This window comes from Trichoplax adhaerens, genomic scaffold (assembly GCF_000150275.1).
Source record: "Trichoplax adhaerens TRIADscaffold_4 genomic scaffold, whole genome shotgun sequence".
Classification (NCBI taxonomy): Eukaryota; Metazoa; Placozoa; class Uniplacotomia; order Trichoplacea; family Trichoplacidae; genus Trichoplax; species Trichoplax adhaerens.
Window position 1 is genome coordinate 693,273 of NW_002060946.1, and position 24,128 is coordinate 717,400.

The window sequence follows — 24,128 nt, forward strand, 5'->3', positions numbered from 1 at the left end:
CATCTGTTGCCATCTGAAGAAAAAATTAATAATTCCGGTTACTGTGTTGATCGTTAGGATTAACAATATGTATAGCTTCTGTGCTATAATAAGAGGATACCAATCCTGTATACTTTTATTTGACAGAAATTAAATCAATGTAGCGTTTGCTCTACACTTTAGTCTATATTTGGTTCATAATATGAGAGTATGGTATTATAATATAGTGAATAATTATAATAGAACTAGTATAACAATCAAAGCGGCATTTTATCTCCATTTTATTAATATCTCACGTATACAATTACGTTCTATAATATGCAAAAGGATAACAATGTCAATACACTATACTATTACATGAGTATAATCAAAGCCGGAGTAATATTTATTCTAGATTTTGGTCTGTATTTAGTATAAAATTTTGGTAGAATAGTACGAATGTAGCATATCAATATAAGCTATAATAGGCTATTTTTACTCGAATAAATCAAAGTTGTTAAAATTCTCTCTCGATTAGTTCATATTCAGCTTTTTATATGATTCTAAACTATAATAAATAAAAGATAAATTTATTACTATTTGATATTGATTGAAGGTGGCTGAAAGTACCCCGGGATTCTTTTCTTAACCCTATAAATATACAGTTTATAATTTTAGCGTGTATAATCGGGGAATAGCAACACCAATACTATATTCTCTTGCTTGAATTAGACTAACTAAAATTTTTTTATAATTTCTTTTACATTTTACGTAGATAATCACACTATAACAAAGGAATGAGTTATTTACATTACAATATCGATAATAAACTCTCGCATGGTGTTACTAGTATAGAATTAAAGCACTTAAATATTTTGTCATTTCGTTTATACAGTTTCTATAATAATCCTAAGTTTTCTTCACCATTTTGTTTACGTATAGTTCACTTTGTACCGTGTATATTGAAAGATGGCCATCTCAGTAATTGTAATCATACTTGCATAAGATCAAACATGAATTGCTAGAAGCACCGAGCATTTCTAGTAGACCACACTGTATGTATGTAAGATCAAAAATTTTCCTTATTTTAGCCCTTTACAGCTACGCAGGTATATGATTTTGAACTATCGTAAAACAATGATAGGACCGTTATTGAATAATCCCCAGTGGCCTCTCAAGTAAGTTTATACTTCTGTAATTGCAATCTAGTATTAAGAGAGAACTATGGGAATATTACAGTCTATACCGTGGCTTAAGTATAATATAAGGTTAGCTCAAATTGTTCTCGATTTTTGTCCATATTTATTTAGTTTGTAATTTTAAAACTGCGATAGTGAAATAACGTCATCGACTAAAATAGTCTACCATATTACATACATTTCCAGCAGTCTATCATTGCAATGTTAATGTACATAATTATTCGTGTATACAGTTTTACTGCATCGATTAGCTCAAACTTTTTCTCATTCTTGATCACGTACGGCTAATTTTAATTTTATTTCCATGTTCTAATCAGGATTTACAAAACAAATACGACAATCTCATATATATTTATGTATGGTGTACAATCTCGTCAGCGTGTTTCGTACAATAACATATATTTGACTGGCTTGAATGGGTTATCCTACTGTAAAGTAATGGAGTTCCCCACAAACAAAAAACAAACCACGTAATACGCTTGCTCGATGAGTTCGCGTTATTTCCATGGCAACGGCTGTTTTCATATGTTACTACAGCTTACAATGATATATAATCAAATAGTATGAGTTAATTGATCATTCTAGACTCAAATAACAAGGAATTCTATGAGATTTCAAGGCCACACAATAGTAAAGTTGTAAGTAAGTATAAATTTATATATTAGTCAAGCATTTCCATAGTCACGGAAAGAAATCTTAGCTCCAAGAAGGCTTGACTTGTATAGCGTGATATTGTATTAGATATAAGCAATTACTGATATTTATATTAGCAGATTAATACCATTAAATCTAGAACAAATTGGTTAGAAGTTCATCATCTGCTACTCCAAAGACTACAAGTTTAACAAATAGGTAAATATTCTAGATAATTGGCGATTCATTAAATTTCTGTAAAATCTTTGCTAGTTTATTGCTTGATGGACCGTTCCCTAGTGTTTTCTTGAAATGAGTATTAAACTATCTGGAACTTATACCTAAATGCCGTTTTCTGGGATTAAAAATTACCGATATCAGCACTTGTTTGCAAAATTAATAGAAGATTAATAATCTGCTTATAAGAAAGACTCGCATTAGTTGACCGATAGCTAAATGGACTTTAAACAACCTGAATTTCATTAAAGTTATAAGAATCATTTCTAGCTCATTGTTAATATACCGTTCGCTAGTATCTTCTCGGTATGCATACAATTAATTAAAACTAGCACGTAGATAATTTTTTTCCTTTAACTGAAATTACCAGTATCTATTGGTTATTGGTTAATAAATGTTTGATTTTTTGCTCTTATATGCTGATGTCATAAACTATAAGTATTATCTAAACTACAGTATATTAGCGATGAATACCATTATCTTCATCGATAAAATAATTTCAACTAGTAGAATTAACACAGTCTATAGTATGGACATCAATTTGTAACCAACACATACAGTACTCGTTGCAATCGTAATAAATACATAATTGCGCTATGAATGTACTTGGATAGTCTGTCTGCACAAAAAGCACTATAGAACACTGCTATCTATCTGTTTAAATTGTGTGATTGAATACAAATTGTGCTACTGTTGACTAACATGTACGATTGGATATGAATTAAGCAAGATTGTTATGTTTAAGAACTGTGTTAAATTACGATATAAAAAGTTTGCATTGAATTGATTTCATTATCAACATGAGCGACACCAGAAATAGAATATAGCCACAATGCTAACTGAGATAGAGATGCTATTTTAAACTAATTTAATCACAACATCTTCTATAAAATAACTATTACAGATAGCTATCAGGATGTCGGTCTCCTATGCACCCGTTAACTTACGTTTGCCTCCTGGATTTCAAAATCTATTGGAAGGCTTAGCACGTGAAGTTTTAAGATCTCAACCGGAAGATTTATATAGCTTTGCTGCGGGCTATTTCAGAGATAGATTGACCTATAGAGAAGGTAATACACCAAATTCTTGAAATCATAGCATTGCTAAAACCTTAGCGTAATTGCAAATGTATACTTCACTATGTCAGATACCGGAATTGATGACGCCAAAATTGGTGCGGAGATGGAAAAACGCATTAAAGGAGATGGCGCTATACCTATAAATTACGATGATCCAAAGGTGGAAAATGCGGTTATAACTATCCAATCAGGCTTTCGAGGCTATAAAGATCGTAAATTAGTGGCAGAGATGAAATCGGAGAAACCTCAAGCTGATGGAGAGACACAAGAAGGTGAAAATCAGACCGAGACGGTAGAGGAAACAGCTACAGATGAAAAACAAGACGATGCAGAGAAAGATAATACGGAAAATCAAGAAATCTTAGACATTGATATGGATGATCCCGAGTTAAACAAAGCTGCAATCAAAATTCAAGCCAGCTTCCGAGGTCATGCTTCAAGGAAAGATATGCAAAAAAGTAAGGATAGCGGTGATGACGAAGAGGCAAAAGTTGAAGATAAGGCTGAAGAAGCACAGACCAATGACATAGATTTCGATGGAGCTGCTATTAAGATACAATCTACTTACAGGGGCTATCGGGTTCGAAGGACCCTAAGGCGATCAAATAGCGCTCCTTTAATTGATCCACGTGAACAATATCGTCATCAAGCCGCTGTCAAAATCCAATCGACGTACAGAGGTCATCGTACAAGGCAGCAATTTCGATCTTCATCAGCAGGAAAAAGGTTCTTATCAAGGAAATCATTTGATGCGAATGAATATACCGCAATAAGTCAAAGCCATGAGTTTGCTACCAAAGATGCAACTGACGCCGCATTAACAGCTACAGAAGATACTCAACCTACGGAAGAAGTTGCAGAAGAAAATGCAACCATAATCGATACGACAGTCGGAGAAGAGAGTACAGAGGTAGCTGATGATGGAAATAAAGTTACGGATCCAATAGCTACCACGGATAATGCAGAAAATCAATTAGAAGGGGAATCGCAAGCGAAAGCAGAAAATCAAGCCGAAGGGGAATCGCAAATAGAAGAAAATCAGCCAGAAGGGGAATCGCAAGCAGAAGCAGAAAATCAGCCAGAAGGGGAATCGCAAGCAGAAGCAGAAAATCAGCCAGAAGGGGATGCGCAAGCAGAAGCAGAAGCAGAATCACAAGCAGATCTAAAACCCGAAGAAAGTAAAGAAGAAGATATTGATATCGATTTAAATGATCCCGAAGTCAGTAAAGCTGCTATTAAAATACAAGCTACGTTTCGAGGCCATGCTGCCCGAAAGAATCAACAGTCTTCACGAACAGACGAAGAAAACAATGAATAAGTAAAATGTGATGCAGCTACACATTCAATTAATACCTTTTTCTCACTGCAGTCCTTAGTAAAATCACAATTAAGCATAAAATGTCTTTAACAGCAATTAAGTGTTACTTAAACATAAAGAAAAGATAATATAGACATGATCTAACTACGATCAATCAATTCAATGTATCAACAATTTTAAACTAATCATCTATTAAATTAACAACTCTTCCATGGACATTACCTTTACATTAGTACCTGAACAATTGTATTATTTTTATCTACTTAATGTACTGTAAACAGGATAGATTAAGCAATTATTCGTTAGCAAACCAATTTCTCCAAAGCTAACTTTTATTATTGGTTGTATAATATTAAATAGATAGTAAATTGAAATAAAATAAAAAACAGGCTTCAAAGTAACGTACTAAACGGCGAGAATAATTTTTATGAGATCTAAATTTAAGATATTAGAGGAACAGAAGAATTTTTGGGTTGTAAGTCTTGATTATATTGAGTCCTACGTGCATCTATCCTCTCCATCATTTATAACATTAATCATCTCGTATACGAGTACATTACTGCCTAAATAATTTAAACGATCTCTCTGCTTGCAGAAACTTGAGAAGGTAATAATTCCAGCTGTATAAGATTGTATTTTTCGATAAATTTAATCATAAAAAACGTAACAATAGGGCCAGTGCTTCCATGTTGTAAGATTCGATATATTTTAGATATTGGTTAGCATGTTATAAATCCGTCGTAGAATTTATTTAGCTCCTTTTGTAGCTATCAGTCTTTCAGTAACGGAGATCTTTTAAATTCTTTAGATTGGAAGCTGTCCCTATCCACTACGTAACCACTTCACTTTATATCTATATACATGTCTATTATTTCATTTTACTGAATAAAATTTAAGAAATAAAGACCAAATCCGTTAAAAGGGCTCTGTCTTAAAATTTAATCGAAATTAAATTATAATTAATTAACTCAACTATCGTACAATCATAAATATCTCCCTTAGCCATACAGGTAAGATATTACTGGTTTAATGATAAATTTCCATTTAATCTTTATTCTCATCTATTAAATGAAAATAGATCAGCAGAATAACAATCAATATTTTTAAAACATCCAAATTTGATTAAAAAAAGGCTAACAATGAAATAATACAGTCACATTTGGTGATACTTTTGATTAATAGATAGAATATTAGGAAAGATTATGTATGACTATTTGTATGGCATAATAACATTGTAGTTAAAACATCAATATCTTTACAACCATGTTGATTTTTAGTTTATTCGAAATTATACTGTAGTTCCTTCAAGCAACAAAATAAGATATCTTACACTTGAATTTTAGCTATACTATTACCATACTAACCAATGTACAAGATAGCATAATTGAATTACCAATGGTAATTATCAAATGCCAATTTGGTAGTGTAAAATATACACGCACCATCATCGATTTAAGTTTATAGATGGTAAACTAGTCGTAATAGATTATAGTACGTATTATCATTTTTTAAATATTTTCATCATTTTCATCAAATTCATCTTCTGATCTCATTTCATCAGCTGCTATCTCGTGTTCTTTAATTAGCTCATTTTCTGCATTTTCTATATCTTCCTTCTCGTCTTCGTCTATTTCCGAATCTTCATGCATCAATGCAGCGCTTTCCGACCTTTCTTCCTGTTTCATCAAAGAATATACAGTAGTTTACTACAATGGCTGATATTGGTATCTTTTATATATATACTAGTAGTTCAAGGAATTGCATACTATGAATTATCGTCACTGAACTCATTCTGTTATAAAATTTATTAACAAATGAACAAGTAGATTCTTAATAGCATAGGATTTGTGTAGCGTCTTTGGCGACTTAAATTCGATATTATATTGTATGGTTGAGCTAATTAATTTTCGCTGAGCATGAAGCATTATTATCGTATTTAAAATAAAACTGTAACAATACTTTTAAATATTTGTATAGTGGAGGATCCTAATGGAGCTATAATTTAAGGCAGGTGTAATAATTTACCGGTATCGTAGATTCTCTTCCCATCCCATCGAATGCATCGGGCCTCTCTGGATTAGGATGCTCTGCCATAGCTGATTCAGTTTCACCATGAATAGTAGCATGAGCCGCGATCAAATATTTACGTTGAGTGTCTTTAACTGTGATGAGGATGTGATTTATGTAAGTCGCAATCCAATTTACTAATCTAGATCTAGCACGAAAGCGGCAATTTAACTTACCTTTTTCTCGAATAAGACGCTTCTGTACTTCAGGAAATAAGAACATGTTGACTAATTCTGATACTATTTCTTGAGATTCAAGTTTAGTCCGGCTATAATAAGTTATAAATTTTGATAGTAATAAGGTCAATGATATTCAATTTCTCATTTTAAAGTCTTCCTGATTAGTGTAAATAAACTTACCTATCTTCTATTTCATGTGCAATTATATTTATTTTTCTTGCAGTTTCCTTAATTTCTTGTACAGCCTGTAATATTAGGGAAAAAAACATTTTGTTAGCATGGAATATTCTTCTTATGAAGGAATCGTAATAAAGTCAATTATTCTATTTACTTGTTCGTCGGCAGTTTTTTGAACGGATTCCAAGATAACAGTCTCCAGATACGAATCGACTGTATCTTGATGGACTTTAACCACCTATCAATGAAAATTCACGGTATTAGTTCATTGAATTGATTCATTTCTTAGACTTATGCAATCCTGCTTTGAAATTGATATCAAATTTATCAATCTAAACGTACTTGTTTGAACATTTCATCTTCTTCTCTTCTTCTTCTTTCTTCAATTTGACGCATTCCACTTTCTTCTGCCTCTCGCATTCGTCTTTCTCTTTCGGCTAACATAGCAAATGCATGTATACGTCTTTCCTCCTAATTTTAAATAACGCTATAATATTTAGCAATGTTTGTTTACTGCTAACGAATTGTAGAAGAAAATGATAAACATACTTGAAGACGGACAAGTTCTTTGCTTAAATAGTCTAGCATTTTTCCTATATTTTCTCCTTGGAGGTTTTCCATGACTTCATTAACAACGAAATTCTACCGAATGAGATAATAAATTATTAAGTGGATCTATAAAGTCGTCTTGCTCATTTTATTTTATATAAAATGTTACAGTAAGATCCACAGTTTTAAGCAAATTTATAAACAATTACCTTATGCTGATCCAGACGATGTTGACGTTGTTTGGATAATACAACTTGCTTTTCATTCTTTTTCATTTTTTGTTGCTCAAGCTTATTATGGTAATCAACAAGATTTTTTACTTTAATAAATTATTCAATTTTATCTTAGTACTTCATGAAGCTAGTAAAATTTAGAATATACCTGTAAAGCATGGGTACTGCGGAGTTCGTCTATAAGTTCGACTCTCTTTTCTTTTCCTTCATACATCTAAGGAATAAAAATTGACAGTGTTATTAATCTTGAAACTAAAATATTACCAAGAACTGTTAATATTTTCATACCATATTTTGGATTGCTCTGCCACGGATTAATTTTTGCAAGAAGGTGACTGCAAGTTCAACTTCTTCTTCACCCTATAATTGTTACCATAATTTAGTAAGTTAGATTTTATAGCAATTGATTTATAGCTATGCTTTTGATATACCTCAGCCGGTGGTGTAACAGTAGGAGTCGGAGGGCGAGGAATAATTTTTTCGATCTTTTCCAGAAATCGCAAAGGTTTTGGTGGTTCTTTCGCTATTTTAATTACAAACAATAAAAAGCAATTTAGCTTTATTGCAATTAAAATGCATTTAGCTAAATAGCAATTCTATACAGGTGTTTACCCTTATGTTTTGCAGCAGCAATAGAATCTGTAATTTCTTTTAATTCTTGTTGCCTTCGAGCACTGCGTCGCGCAACCGAAGATTTACCTTCGTATTTAAGTTTTGGAACTTGAACTCTATATTTAATTTAATGAGAAGAGATAATTTCTTCATTTCACTATTCATGAAAAGAAAATTCTCGTCACAGTCTTATTCTAATCTTGATCAATTTGTTGCTATTTACCTAGGCTGCGTAACGAAGTCGGGTAATGATTGCTCTAATTCTAGAAGACCTTCATAAGTCTCAAGATGGCGACTTTTTACTTTACGCTTCTCTGAACCTTGATCCATGAACACGCCATATCGAGTAACGGGCGCATAAGTTTGAGATCCAGGATCAGCATAATCTTTGCCAATATCTCGACGAGTCAATTTTCCTTCGATATTTTCTCTTTTCGCTATTAATTTTCTTATACCTGCAGAATTTTTATTAATAATTTTAATAGGCTATTAGTTTAAGAATGTAACTGTCTTAAGCTGTATAGGATTTACTTAGATAAATATTATTACCTTTAATATGCTCTCGACGAATATTCTTTATTCGTTCGTCGTTTTCCTGTCTTTTAACCGACCTAATGGAAAATGATTACGTAACAGGTCGAAAGATTTAAATTGAGTTGCGTGAACAGATATTTTCACAATACTATGAACAGATATTTTCAAAATACTATGAACAGATATTTTCAAAATACTATGAACAGATAATAAACCTTTACCATAAGCGATCCATTCGTTTAGTATTTAATTCACTATGATCAGTTTCTCGTTGCTTTAATATTTGTTGAAGTACTTGCAATCGAGCTTCCTGCAATCTAATAAATAGAAAGAAATAGATGAATAAAGATCGTCCCAGTTCTAATGTTGAGGTAAGATGTAAAATAATAATTGATTAACCTTTCTATTTCTTTTTCTCTCATAGCCCACTCTTGTCTTTCTTGTTCATCCATCATCCTCCTTCTTTTATCTGCTTGTGACATGTCATGTAGTGGTGGTAAATTTGCCTCCCTATTAACATAATGTATTGCAAAGTATATTGTTAGCTTCTTAGCAGAGAATAATAATAGTTTGTAAGCTCTATATGAGCACCACATGATCATATTTATTCATGGTATATGTTATATCAGCTTGTATATGTTCTTACCAAGCTCTTTTAGCTCTAGCTCTTTCGATCATTTCAACTTCTGCTAATCCAGCTGGTAAACCTCTACCGTAGGATAAGGTCGCTAAAGTTAGCAACTCAGTTTGAGATCCTGGACGGACAACATATTCAGGAGTGTATGGATCTGTTTGAGCTTCGCTATCCCTATTATTATATTGGAAAATATCATAAGTGCGAGGGTTTATAATCAAATGATGTCTGCATTTATAACCTATTTTAAATTGTGAATTCATTTCTAGAGGGTATCTCATACCTGTACATAGTTTGAACTTCCACAGATCTAGTTGCCGGCGTCGGTGGCTTTTCGTGATAATAATCAGGAGGCTTTAATGGATCGACACTAGACAGCGCCAGAAGTAGTTTATTATCACAATATTTACAGATAAAGAGTGTACTAAAATATCTAATTTTATTGTTGATAAATATATCAAATTCTTACTTTGTAGGTTGCAATAAAACTTCAGGAGGAATTTGTTGTAGAAAAGGGATAATTGGCCTATAACATATTTAGCAAATCAATGAATTTTTAAATTATTTGCATACTAAATAATATCGATTCTTTACATACCTTCTATGATATTTGTAGCGATTGACACCACTAACTTGAGGATCTACGAAGGTTTGTTGCGGGATTCGAACTGATGGATCATAATTAGCCCTATCGTGAATTTATTTAACAAGAATTAAGAAGCTATTTGAAAATTCTTTATAATACATAACAATAGTATACTATATTGGCAAGTAGTGTTCAAGTTACATATGCAACATTACGAATCATGGCTTTGTAATATTACCTTTCGTGTCCGTGCCATTCACGATTAATGAATTGAGGAAGGTTATCTCTTCCAGATAACTGTAATTGACCTCTTGGAAAGCGGTACAAATCGCTAAACATAGACCTGTAAATGGGAACATGTTTCTATATTCGATGATGGATGCATAGAAAAATAACGGCACAAATACGTGTAAGTATTGTAAAATGATCGGAAATATTATCGCTAAAAGGTAATATAGTCTTTTAGAGATATTTTTATATTACAGAAGGTATCATTGGATTGACTTACCACTCGTTCACTTTTCATTTGTGACTTGTAGTTAACTCTTCCATGATCTCTATTACTCGTTAGAGTATAATCGTTGTCTATTGGAAAAAGATGATATATCTTTATATGATAATGGTAAGATAGGATGGTTTTAATTACAGAGTTTGTAGTTTGAAAAGCAATCTTTGACTCTGGTGATTAATGTATTTGTTACAAATGTATTATCCATGACGCAATGATTAGTTCTGAAGCCTCCATTCGCATCATGTTTATCAAGTTTGTCATTTTTGAATTGGTACTTATTTTAGGGATAATTTTTCTTGCTATAGTGATGATAAAAAATTAAACTATTCCTATATTGAAAGAAATATAAGAAACTTGCCATAAAGATGGTCGTATTGTCTATTTTTTTGATAGCCGCGACGGTGGATCGTTTGAGTTTTGGTCGCCATTTCGCCTTGGAGATTACTGAGATTCTGTCCAGAATGTATCTATGGTAACGTCATTCTTGTTGATAACTGGGTACGTACCGTACAGTATTGTATTTGTCTCAGACGTCCCTGACAGTGGACTATTACTCAAAAAGTGCCTTGTGTAGTACAGTACATTACACTTAACATTACAGTACTGTGTACTGTAATGTTAAGACCCACTTCTTAGTCCTACAGTACAGTACAGTATGTTACGGTGGCCCAAGGGGACGGCGTTATGCAGAGATTATGCATCTTCCCCAATTCAGAACACCTGCCGGAGATTTTCAATCTTCTCACGTACGATGTAGTTATAGAGTAAGTGCACTGCACTTAGCTATTAGTGTTACTTGTATCACAATCAACTGCTATGGAAGATAGTCAGCGAGCGAATACTATATCACATTATCTCCTTATAGTAATCGTAACTAAATTTTTCTTAATACTATTGATCTTTTTAATTAATTACTACTCAAACAGTATTTCAAATTTTCAAATATGTGATGCTAGATCAGTTTCCATGAAAATGTCTTTCAAGTTACTTAGTTCAACTTAGGCTATGTTAGGAACATTTATTTTGAAGATTTAATGCGTCAATAATTGTGAAATTCCTTAGTATAGTGTTTGCTAAACCATGGACGCATGCTACTACTCAATGTACATGATCGCAATATGAAATAAAAGCATATCATACTATGGAAGCCGTTCTACAGAAGCGCCCAGCCTATCTAAAATAAGAGTTTATTTGAAATACTCTCCTTTTAGGGTCTCTACTCTCTCTAGGCCAGTATGACTATTTCTCTCTTTTTACTGCAGTCAGCGATGGCTACTTCTACTGTACTGTTCAGCACAGTTAGCTAATATAGTATACGTCCACTCTATACGGCCGTTCATTTGCAGTTCCACAGCCTGAACCACAGGCATAACAGGCCTGCGCATTTTCCCGATTTTGCTGCGCACAAAAATTATTCTTGTCCGCTACTATACAAAGATATACTCGTATTTCGAATACTGTATGTAGTATTCATCTTTAGTTTTAGATTAGACTATAAATTTTGTGTACCAACAGTTGCTAAATCGTTCTAAACCGATTATCAGCAGTAGTAAACGTGACGATTGTATAATGTACAGTCAAAATTCGGAAAAAAAGTTCATGCAAGCTGCGCGCTACTCTGCCCAAGTCTGAAGCCGACGATGCATTCACATTTAATTATACTGTACGTATACACACAGTATACAATATACGTACAGTACTATATTACTAGACTTGATCAACAGAAATGGGAAAGTCCCTGATTTGATTTATAGTAATTATAAGATTTTATCTGAAAGTTGGCGTAACTTTAATTTTTCAATTATAAATAAAAAATTTATCTGCATCTGTTTTAAATTTTTCTCTAGATGGATTAGATAAGACATTTAGGGGCAATACATTTATCTACTATATAGAACACTGTAATACTGTTCTACAATTTAATTTATTTATTACTTTTGCATAATAATATTGTCTAATACTGCGCAGTGAATACGACAGTATCTCCTTTAATTTCATTTCTCATTAGATTCGAATGTGAGGGCACTACCTCTATCCCTGTAAATAACCAAGTTTTTAACACATACAGTACAGTACTTTACATCAGGTATTGAAGTTGCATGATATAATTGGGCTGTCTGGCCAAAGTTGTCAACAAAACACAACTGTGTGAAAAACTACACTGCAAAACTGACAAGATTTGGTTGACGATTTCTACAATCTGTATTACTGTAGTTCTATAGTTCTAACTGACTTTTAAATACTGAATGATTGGTTAATTATCGCCCTTCTTTTATTACTTGTAAAGCCGTCAAGTCCTGCTATTCATTACGTGCTGTACATTAACGGTTCGTGAGTATTTTCTGGATTTTAAATACGCGTATTCCTCTAGCTTAAGTTATAGTTGCATGTCGATCCTTAAGCTGCTAGCGATTATTAATTTTAATAATTTCACTACTTTAATTTCTATGTAAAAGGTAAAAGGAAGTCTGCAAGTTATTTAAATTCCTTATTCTTTTGTAACAAATATAGCAGTACAGCTGTAATAACATAAAACCATAAATCAATCGCTGTACACAGATTGCGATCTAACCGATGTACTGTATGTTTTAACTATGTAAATTTATCTCTGGGTGCGCAAAGATTTTCAGGAATACAGTGTTGTTATTTGTCGTATTTCTCTGTAAAAATGGATCGACTATCAAAAATTCAATGCGGTACTCAACAAGTGAACATTAGCAATGAATTAATTAATATCCTGATGGCTTCATCTGACGATATCATGTATCCTAGTCAATTCATTGCCATTAGCAAAGAACGTTGGCAACAGAATGATCAACAATTTGGGCCAGATCTTATAACTCCAATCATTTCTCTGTTCGAGTTATTGGCACATTTGAAAGGCAGAGACATGTCAGCTATGCAAAAATTTTTACGCAGTTATTCTGCTATTTTGTGCTGGAGACATGAAGTATTAAAAGTGAATACAAAATCGATGGAAAAAGCAAAGTACAACGACAGTGATACAATAATGGAGGCTACGCTAGAAGAAAATCGACGTTGTGTTCGAAGTGAAGAAAATATGATAGCATTGCTTGCTGATGAATTATGCCTGGAAACTAGTCATATCTTTAAACGAATGTGTATATCAGAATTGAAAGTGAAATTTTCTATACTAAGATCTACAAAGCACTTATACAAATTAAACAAAAATCATTCTATGGCCATGACCGAACATTACGACAATACATTCAAGCCACTGTCTTATTATTATTGGCAGGAAGATGTTGATAATACCTGGAATTCACTGGATGATGATAAGACATTGGAAAATCATCAATTTGAGAATGACAATCTGCAATCGATATTTAATGGTAGTTTATGCAATAGTGATCAGAATATTTCATGTAGCCTAATTGGCAATGCACCATGCAATAAAAGCTCAGTAGAAATAGATTCTATAATCACACAGCAGAGTAAAAATTGTAGACATGACGATGATTACCAAATTTCTCCCGCTGCAGAATATGATTTCAATAATTTATGTCAAACAATGCAAGGACATAATATCGCTATATCGTCATTTTACAAAGAAATTGCAAATAAGGATAAAACTCTCATCGACAGCAAGATCCAACAGGCTCAACCACTATCTACTGATCAAATCGATCGAAAAGTTGACGTCAAAGACGATGAAACTTCGACAGCGCAGAAAGATGATTGCGATGTTCAAGCAAATGTAGGTGCAATAATAATTTAGTACATGTGCTGTAGTGGTTATAATTCAATGCTTGTATGGTTTATACGAAGTAGCTTATAGCCGAAGTCTGAAGATGTAGCGTTCCCTTTATTGAAGAGAATTTTAAATTAGCTAAAATTTGTGAAGGAGTAATAACTTGGAGGTTGTAACTTCATCCTAGTAGTAGACCTCCTGTAAATAGTAGTGTTTAAACTTAAATTGATAGCCATTTTATTTGCTATTATTATCTTTTGTAAAGCATTACAGTGAGAGTTAGTGTGCACTACACAGAAGTACTACGTCTATGCTAGCAATTGCATATCTCACAAAATTGATTTATTAAAGTATTTCAGCATGTAAATTTCATTACTGTATAATTGCATTATCCTTTAGAGCAGTAGATCGAAAATGCACTTTTAATAAATTTCTCTACGACTTATTGTAACATTCCTTATTTTTGAATCAGTCATGGAAAGAAAAGCAAGTTTTAAAGGTTTATTTGGAGAATTTATGTCGTTTATCGCATGAATCGCACTTGAGTATCGTTGCAACACCTGATGGCTGTAGCGGAATCGTTTCATATTGTCCCCAATCCAGTTATGGCTGGCCGAAAATTTTTCGTTATTTATTATATCGAGAAATCTGGATGGTTTGCAGTTTGAGTGAGCAAGCATTAATCATGTATAAAGGTGTGATAGTCAATATAGTAACGTAATTATGGGAAATGCGTTATTTTGACATAAACCAATCTAACTGTTAAGTCTCTCAAACTTTTCTAATACTTCAGATATGACCAAGAACGAATTTGTATGGAGACTCCCTTTTCGATTTATCGCTAATGTTGCTTTAGCTAAAAGACATCGAAATAGAAAGTCATTTTTCATTCAGCATCTGCACTATAAAATTACACTCAAGACAAAGAATAAAAATTGCGCTGCACTGTGGGTGTACATTATTACTTGGTCAATGAATCAAACCAGTCCGTCGTGGCTTCCGTCATCAACTGACGCAGATATGCATGAAATACGTACAATACATTGCAAATAGGCGAATAGAAGATCAATTGTGTCATTAAGATCCCTTTTAGTAAGTACAGTGTATAGTCATAACTTAGTTTTTTAATGAACTAGATTAGCGTGTTTCTCATTCCACTCTTGTTGTACTGTATATTCCAATAGTTGATTACCGTTACTTGGTCTATTCTATGATTTGTATCATTAATTAAGTTTGTATCAAGCCATGACACTGTTTGTGTGTAATACCCATACATAGACTGCTCACCGGCTTGTGGCATTATTCAATTGAGTAAATCAGTGTGTATTTGTAGTCAGGCTTATTTATACAATTTATCTATCTCAGATCTAGATACAATACTATTTGTAGCCTGCATTCTGCTAAAACTATCAACTACTGTAAAGTTATCGTATAAGAAAGGATGGTATTTCTTAAAGTAATACAAAAGGCAGGCTTACTGTAACAAAAAATGCTGTCCGGTGATACTCGATAAGTAGCTTTCATGTATCAAAAAATTTCCACATTTGATTATAGAATAATAATTATTCGCATTTATTATCCAAATTCTATTAAGTTAAATCATTTAATGTCGTAAAAACATTATCAAAGCTGTCATAATAATATCATGTTGATAATAGCTATGAGTAAATGAGTAAATATTCATTCTCTTTAGCTCTTTATATGTTTCTTTCGATGGTAGCTAAACAAATCCGTGCGATTTCAACTTTTCTACGAGTTCACTGACATCCTCAACCTTACTTCCGGCTTGACGTACGGGGGGATCTTCCACACTTAATGTTTCCGTTCGAGGCGAGATATCTACACCCAAATCCGCTGGAGTCTTTACATCTATCTTTTTCTTTTTTGCTTTCTGAATAAATTATTTAAGAAGAGTATATTAGAATTTACGTAATTTTTATCGCATGGCGTATTCATTCAGAAGCTATTAATTATTCGAGTGTACGAACCATGATATTTGGTAATGTGGCATAGCGAGGTTCATTTAATCTACCCATGAAAATATAATTCACCAACAATTAGTAAACGAAATAATCATTATAGGTTATTAATGGCGGAACGTGCCTTTTTCGTCTCAGTAGCTTGCTACGGCATACAACTTTGTACTCATAAGGTAGATTAAAGTATGTTGTATAGATTTTGTTGATTTCATTGCAGGGTAATACTGTATTCCAATAAGGAAATTTTGTAACAACTAAAATTGATGATATGCATTAAAGAGCTATGATCTACCTCAAATCCGCGGATACTACAGCCGGCATGTTTACTTTTATCGTTTCTAATCCACCATCAACTTCACGAATGACTTTCATACTGTCGCCATCAACTGTAATTTCTGAGGCAAAAGTTGCCTATTGTAAAAATAATACCATAATTAATTACAACTGTTCATTTCTATATAAACTTTCAAGACGGTTTTTATATACTGTAAATTATGTACCTGAGGCCAATCCAGTAAAGCTGCAGTTAGCTGGCCGGTTTGGTTACAATCATCATCAATGGCCTATTCAATTGCATATAATCGCAATTATAGGTTAATCCACATAGAGGGTTACCAAAAAATTATAGAACGCAGTAACGGAATTTTGAAAGGCCGGTACTATATTTAAAAAACTTGTGCAATACGCGTAGAATATTAAGATGACGAGTCGTTTACCTGCTTGCCAACAATGATCAAGCCTACGTCCTCATCTTTAGCTAATTTACTAAAGATTTTAGCAACACCTAATGGTTCCAACGTATGGCTTTCTGGTTCAGGCACTTCCACGTGAATTGCACGATCAGCTCCCATCGCTAGAGCTGTTCTCAACGTTTCCTACAGCATTACAGACAATGCAATATTAGTTGCAAAAATCACATGGATTGTAGGATAAAAATTGTATGTATCTTATTTGGTCTACCTGACATTGCTTAGGTCCACAGCTGATTGCAACAACCTCTGAGGCTACTTTTTTCTCTTTAAGTCGAACTGCCTATTGATATGAATACAATAAACAGTACATGAGTCATAGATCAATCTTTTAACTTTAGTAATTATAAAATGTTTCTGTACAAACTTCTTCAATAGCAATTTCATCAAATGGGTTCATACTGTGCTTGACGCCATCCGTTACTACTCCAGTCTTATCAGGCTTTACACGCACCTTTTAAGAAAATGATACATACGAACATCGATCAATGCTGTTTCAAGAATTGTTGAAAGTAACTCCATACAGGTATAAAAAAATTAAACTCAGAGGTTTGTAAATATGCAAGGAAAGATAAGTGCTCGTAATTGTAGGAGAGTTGTGCTACACGTTGTGTTATTAATAGGCATCATCTTAAAGATAAAGTATTGAACTACTTATACTGTATTATTAACATTAAGATGGATTTAGGTGAAAGTTGCAATACGAATAATTTGACTACAGTCAATACTTGTATTTTACAGGTCTTGATGGTATTCATTTCACCGAATCTACTTAACAATTCGACCTTAAATACTGTAGTTTAGAAGGGTTACTATAAAACGAAAGACTCGATTCTAGTGTTTTATTCCATTAATGAAAAGCTAAGATATTTCGATATTTCGTTACATTTATGGACTAATCGAATCGGTCAGTTCTATATTTTAGTAAGAATTAATCCTTGAATTAAATTATGCCGAATAGTAAAAAAGTATTGTGTGACTAGACACTGATAGCCAAGTAAATAAACACTAAATTAATATACTCGTTAACATTGCGGCATTGATGAAAGTACAAATATTATCGATGGAAGGATCAGAACGGTTTGTAATACGTTATTACTGCATTTTTTACACAAGTTTTGATGACCACAATCCTCAGTATTAATTCATGGACTATTAGAAGAAAACTGGTTTTCTTCCAGTAGTCATGATTAATCCAACTCGATATACGGTTGATATCGCCCGTAGCATCGACGTTACGGCCAGTTTCCTATCAGGCTTATCAAGTCATGCCACGAAAGAAACTTACTCAAGAATGGAAACTCCACTAGCAAATGATTTTTTCAAATCAGAATATACAAGATCATCTGCTCTATCATTTAAACTATCTGCTACCATTAGACTAAGATCAGCAGTGAGCTGATGTACATAGAACAAGGTTTAAAGTACAGTACAAAACGTCAACTATCTTACTAACCCATTTTTCAGTAGCTAGTATACGAGTACTGTAGTATACAGTACAACTACTTCATCGAGCATCTACTCTATTACTAATATTTTATGACTAAAGCTTTTCTAAATTTTATGAATGCATTTGTAAGGTTGGAAAGAAGAGAATTTAGCTATAGCCATTAGTCTGCATGTTAGATAGCTCGCAAGAGAACAAAATGACCTTATTACTACAAGGATTTGGCACAACATTGTGTCCATTGAGGGTTGAGCAGTATGCAACTGCATTGTACTTGCATACTGTTGAACTCCCATTTTGTAATGTAACCCTTGTCCAACTGGACTCATAGAACAGTAAAGGATATCTTCAATGGTTAAAAGATTGGATTAAAATTACAAATTGAACTTACTTTAACGGCATAATCAATGACACGCTTGCAACCAACAAGAACTCTGAGAGCCATATTGCTAACCGTTGCGGGGGGACGTATTAAGTGATAGATTGAACGTTGGCCGTGGCTGTCACCCAGCTTTTCGGGCTGAGGGGTTAACAGGGGTTGACTGGTTAACACCTGTTTGACTTCAACACCGTGCACAGTCATACTACTGTTGCACAATGGACTGTATCAGCAGTTCAGCACCACGCTGCTACGGTCACAGGAGTCTAGTCGTGGGTGATTGGGCAGCTGAGCATGAGCAGTATACACTACCCGTACAGTACTAGGACACGAACTGTACAGTACTTGACGCCCCGGGTACTGACTGTACACTACCGTATGTACTTTAGTACCTCGTAAAGCCAGTCAAACAGGATCCGATCCAGCTATTGGACATAGTCAACATACGGTGCAAAGTCCAAGTTTCACGAAATGCTTTTATACTGTACTTGTATACAGTACTTCAGTCTTCCGTCATGTACCTCATATTAGTACAGTACAGCTTGGCGTAGATGGATTGTTAAATGTTGATATCGATACTTTGACATAAGCAATCCAGGAGAAATACGTTGATTAGTCTTCCACATCAACTCATTATATACTGTATAATCATTAATTTTCTTCTCATTTCATCCCATAATTATTGTTATTGCTGTTTTATGATATGTAGTCAGACTGGTGTTAATCTTTATTTTTCTTTTAATTGTGATTGCTGTTCTATGCCGTGTAGTCAGCCAGACGTTATGCTGGGGGGGAATTGGCCAACAATTTGCTAGCAATTTGTAATAATGACTATGAAAACTACTCCAGCTTCTATGTTGAGGTCTACGGACAATACATGCGAGCACTGTAGTATGTAGATCCCCAAACCCTCCTCCGTCAATTAAAGCTTTCATTGGTTACTATCTTCGGAATCAGTCATCATTATTTTGTAATAATGCAAGCAAATGACAACAGTAGTTCTTATAGTCATTATTACAGAATACCTGTACTCGCATCACCCATCCAGAGTGCATTTATTATACACGAGTACTGTTTATAGCTTGACAAAATTGAAACCAATAATATCTTTGCCAATAGGCAAATAATGTAAGCTGGTTTCCTCTTGATCTCAATCCAATCATATAGTCGAGCGTATCGTATTATTCTAGAATCAAGACCACATTGAGTCAGCTATTATGCCATTTTCTTGACCGCGAACGCAATCGTCCACGAATAGTTTGTTTACTATAATTACATTACGTAGATACGACCACCACAAGCACAGATACATGACAACCTAAACTTAGATTTCTCCGAAATATGTAGTACTGAAGCTAGCTGATTTTATTTTGCTCATAAACGCGCATATAATACTCGAGATGTTTTAGAAGTAATACCTTGTTAATGCTAGTTATTCCCGTAAAGAATAGTTGAAATCTTTCCATTTATTACATGCCAGTATGCCATAGTCGTTCAATATTTCGTATATTGCATGTAATATTATTTATAAATATAATACATAAAATGATAATAATAATAAATTATAAATTCCCGAATACTGTAAATGATATGCTACCTGTAGATGTCATCGGTTTCAACTTTACAACTGCATTAGCTCTAGAGAACACCGTTACTTTAAGCAAATGAAATTATCTTGCATTCTTTTTTTAATATGAAGTACGGTATATTAAATATCTTCCTATGCCGCCTGGGTTACCAAATAACAACTATTATTTAAGATGCAACTTCGTTTAGAGCATAGAATGAAGATCGATCAAATTGAGCTATATGGACTATAAATGTAGAAATGATAGCCTATACATGTTCGGAATACATTGTATAATATCTTCGCTAAGCAATAGACTGTGTATACAAAATTTAAACCTGTATGCAATAATAAAAAATGGTTGTCAATATACACTGTACACTAAGAATATTACAGTCATGACGATATACTCAATTGGTATTGCTAATAGATACCAAAAAGAATGCTCCTATGATTTATGAATTACAGTTGCATCGTGCAGTAGCTTCCCAAAAATAGAGTAGCAATAATATATAGTGCAGGGACGCAGTAAAATAGATAGGAGGTACGTGACTGATTTTGAAAATTTGTCAAGTCAGTGAACTTAAGTCTTATAAATTTTTTAAAATGGATATACACTGCTACTCGTCATTAGTTATATAAACTAAGGATAAGTTTTAATTAATGGCTTCGAATAAATTAAATATAACTCTATAAACAAGTAGTATCACTAAGTTGACATTAACTAGGAAGATTAAATACATGGAAGATGTTCCAACCAATCAGTAACCAAGCATCAAAATTTTAACTTAAACAGTTAATAAGATGGGCACCATCATGCTGTCATAGTTAGTCCAGATTAAAATGGTATAACCTAATAATCACTGAGATCTCCATTAAATTCATCAATTAAATTATGATCTTCTTCAAAATGACGAAGAGCGTTCATGGTTTCGTTAATTTCGTTTAAATCAGATTCTTTGATCAAATCGTCGTTATTCCTATGAATTTGGTATAATTATATCAATTACTAATCACTTTCCATTCAAAGATTAAAAAAATTTAACGAAATACTCACATAGGGGAACTGTTTACGTCGATTACGCTTTGAAGGGATTGTTTCTCTAACTATACTCATAAAATAAAGACTACAGATTACTGATACGGAAAAAATTTGCGCTATAATACATATAAATTACGGCATATATTTTCAAAGCAAGAATTAAAGTATATAACTTATTTTAACTACCTGCTGCCTTTCCTCGATCTTCCTATGTAGTCTATCTAGTGCTTTTTTGCGCCTTTTCAATACCTAAAGTATATTGCAGCGCAAATAATTATATTACCTTATTACAATCTAATAGATTAATGTTAAACTCGACATAATGCAAAGATTTACAATGACTTTAGCATCTGCAAGACCAGTAAATTATTTACCTCTTTACGAGCTTTAAGCTCTTCCTCTGCTTCTTTCTTCCTTCCTCGTTCTAAGTGCTCGTTGGTAACTTTAAATATAAAAAGAAACAAATTATGCAATGATACTTTATTCAGGATGTAGAATAGTAAAATAAGGCAAATTCTGTAAGAATCAATCATTAGAATTTAGATTGCTTGTCTGATAAAGTTATTTTGTTAAATTAACTCACGTTTATCTTCTTGAGGAGGATTGTGTGCATAAGTAATATCTATGAAGTAAAATAGATGAATTCGTAATCATTAAAATGGTCATTGTATCATCCAACAATGCATCAATTCGTATTTATGTAACCATATCTATCATTGAATTACTGCATGATACTCTAAAATTCCAAAGACTGAATAATTATAGTAGCTACCACTTAGTGACTACAAAGAGATAAAAGTAATAATTCAAGGGGAATATTATTGAGAAAGTGATGGATATTTGGCACATTCGTAAATCCAAGTTTATGGTGACGTTTACAATTACATTATATTAGATGAATTCATACTTAATTTTGACTCTGGAGCTGCTTCTAATTTCTGTGAAATATTCAAATGCTCTAATGACGATTGAACATTGGATATTGGATCGATTGCTTTCCAAAATTGCTTCGCAAGCTCAATATCATCTTTTGAGCTACCTTCAAACGCTATTGTCGCCATATTTATGTTACCCTAGTAACGTCCGCGCATGCCTATTTTCTATATTATTAACCGTCAGAAACGGTAGTCGGCGCAAACGCGATGATGACTCCTAATATTTGCAAAATAATTTGAACACCGACTACAAATTCCATCTTTTAATCGTTATGATTTATGATTAAATAAGGATATCTCAATCTAAAGAGAAGATATGGCCCTGGTATTTGGAATAGGAATTGGCCTATTTATACTTATTATACTTTGGTCAGTGACTTTATTGGGCTGTTTTATATTGGCGAGAGGAACAAATTCATCGTAAGTTAGATGATGCCAATTTCAAACTAACAAAGTAGTTAATTTTTATAAATTGATCACTTATACGCAAAATTAAAGCTTCTTACCATTAATAAAATTATAATGAAGAACCCGTAGTAATAGGGGGAATGAAGGCATAGTATAATAGAAGCTAGTGATATCACTATAATAATTATACTGCATCGAAATGTTGAAGAAGAATCACTGTAGCGGCAGTAAACTGTAATCCATTGACATAGCACGGATTCTGCAGTAACCGAACAAATAGCAACAGTCGTAGCACTTGATCGATATTAATCGGTTACGGTAATTTAAACTCGTCTCAAATTATCATTTCGAATTAATTTCTAAAACAACAAGGAGGCAGTAAATACGTTAGGGTGCCTTAACGAATCTTGAATATTTGATTATCTAAATTAGATTGGGGTAATTATTGTAATACCAACAATCGTTTAGCAACGAAATCCTTACTCTTTCCTGTATAGGGGTGGAATCTTCGGTTTAGGGTTCCTAGCGGCGATTGTCACGGCGATATTAATTCTCTTTCCTAGAGCATCTCAGTCAGAAGCTGCGACTCTAGATAACACTGTAAGTGAAATTACTCGTAACAGTACCTGATGGTGTTTTCTTATTGCTGTATCTATACTCGCGACTAAAAGCTTTAATAATATCACCTTTGTTACAATAGCGCTGCTTCTAATATTATTGATGAACATGGAAAGTTAATATTTCAATTTCCATTTACAGCTATACGATGAATATCTCATTGGTCGGTCAGTACTACTCGGAGTAATGTCACTATTCTCAATAATTTGTTTGTTGTTAATGGTCGTATTCCACTGGATGGAACCCGTTTATGCCATCGAACCAAAGAAGAGCTTGTATTAACGTTTTTATGCATCACTTGCTGATTTTCTTTAGTTTAAAAATTTACACTATCTCCTATTGTACAATATTTATTTGAGGTAGTCGATGAGATAAATATTATTACAACCTTTATATCATAGTTAAAGGAGGCAAAATAATTTCAGTTGACTCGGGATATGAAATTATAGCCGCTGTGTTACAGAAATGGATTCTACGTTGTTGATTCTCATGGATTACGATCACACTGACTGTAACGTACTGAATTATTGTATATAAGCAATCTAAAGGTTTCAGCACTGGGCGGAAGCACTACGGATTGTAAATAATAGTGATACTATATAGTGTAAAAGTACCTTAGCACCCTTGACTATGAGTTCCGTGCTAGGTAGAGAAGAACTGAATTTGAATGTTTTAATTACGGATACACCTAACACAAAACTTACTTAAGGTACAATCATTATTGTCATATGAGCTGCAAAATGGCAGTGTTGCTGTATAATATATCTTGAAGTGTTCTAAGCTTGT

General features: G+C 33.3%; 5 protein-coding genes across 5 annotated transcripts; 2 read left to right on the forward strand and 3 right to left on the reverse strand.

The window, feature by feature from the left end:
* Positions 1-3,335: 3,335 nt before the first annotated feature.
* On the forward strand, positions 3,336-4,424 carry TRIADDRAFT_23698 (uncharacterized protein; the record flags this gene model as incomplete). The annotated part of the gene is made up of 2 exons (XM_002111290.1): positions 3,336-3,564; positions 4,249-4,424. 2 exons carry the CDS (start codon positions 3,336-3,338, stop codon positions 4,422-4,424), a joined length of 405 nt encoding a protein of 134 aa, XP_002111326.1.
* Positions 4,425-5,932: 1,508 nt separating this feature from the next.
* Positions 5,933-10,521, reverse strand: TRIADDRAFT_55191 (uncharacterized protein; the record flags this gene model as incomplete). The annotated part of the gene is made up of 22 exons (XM_002111759.1): positions 5,933-6,100; positions 6,450-6,586; positions 6,668-6,759; positions 6,851-6,915; positions 7,002-7,085; positions 7,190-7,318; positions 7,397-7,489; positions 7,606-7,686; positions 7,778-7,843; positions 7,918-7,989; positions 8,061-8,152; positions 8,242-8,357; positions 8,465-8,696; positions 8,791-8,852; positions 8,997-9,092; positions 9,175-9,285; positions 9,422-9,583; positions 9,693-9,779; positions 9,879-9,935; positions 10,008-10,097; positions 10,234-10,358; positions 10,504-10,521. 22 exons carry the CDS (start codon positions 10,519-10,521, stop codon positions 5,933-5,935), a joined length of 2,235 nt encoding a protein of 744 aa, XP_002111795.1.
* Positions 10,522-13,174: 2,653 nt separating this feature from the next.
* On the forward strand, positions 13,175-14,245 carry TRIADDRAFT_55192 (uncharacterized protein; the record flags this gene model as incomplete). The annotated part of the gene is made up of 1 exon (XM_002111291.1): positions 13,175-14,245. The coding sequence occupies one exon, from the start codon at positions 13,175-13,177 to the stop codon at positions 14,243-14,245; it is 1,071 nt and encodes a 356-aa protein (XP_002111327.1).
* A 1,693-nt stretch (positions 14,246-15,938) lies between these two features.
* TRIADDRAFT_37485 (uncharacterized protein) lies at positions 15,939-18,838 on the reverse strand (the record flags this gene model as incomplete). The annotated part of the gene is made up of 8 exons (XM_002111760.1): positions 15,939-16,109; positions 16,207-16,246; positions 16,490-16,608; positions 16,698-16,760; positions 16,914-17,072; positions 17,158-17,229; positions 17,314-17,400; positions 18,785-18,838. The coding sequence occupies 8 exons, from the start codon at positions 18,836-18,838 to the stop codon at positions 15,939-15,941; spliced, it is 765 nt and encodes a 254-aa protein (XP_002111796.1).
* Positions 18,839-21,192: 2,354 nt separating this feature from the next.
* TRIADDRAFT_55194 (uncharacterized protein) lies at positions 21,193-22,442 on the reverse strand (the record flags this gene model as incomplete). The annotated part of the gene is made up of 6 exons (XM_002111761.1): positions 21,193-21,319; positions 21,397-21,446; positions 21,568-21,630; positions 21,756-21,823; positions 21,965-22,003; positions 22,289-22,442. The coding sequence occupies 6 exons, from the start codon at positions 22,440-22,442 to the stop codon at positions 21,193-21,195; spliced, it is 501 nt and encodes a 166-aa protein (XP_002111797.1).
* Positions 22,443-24,128: the final 1,686 nt, after the last annotated feature.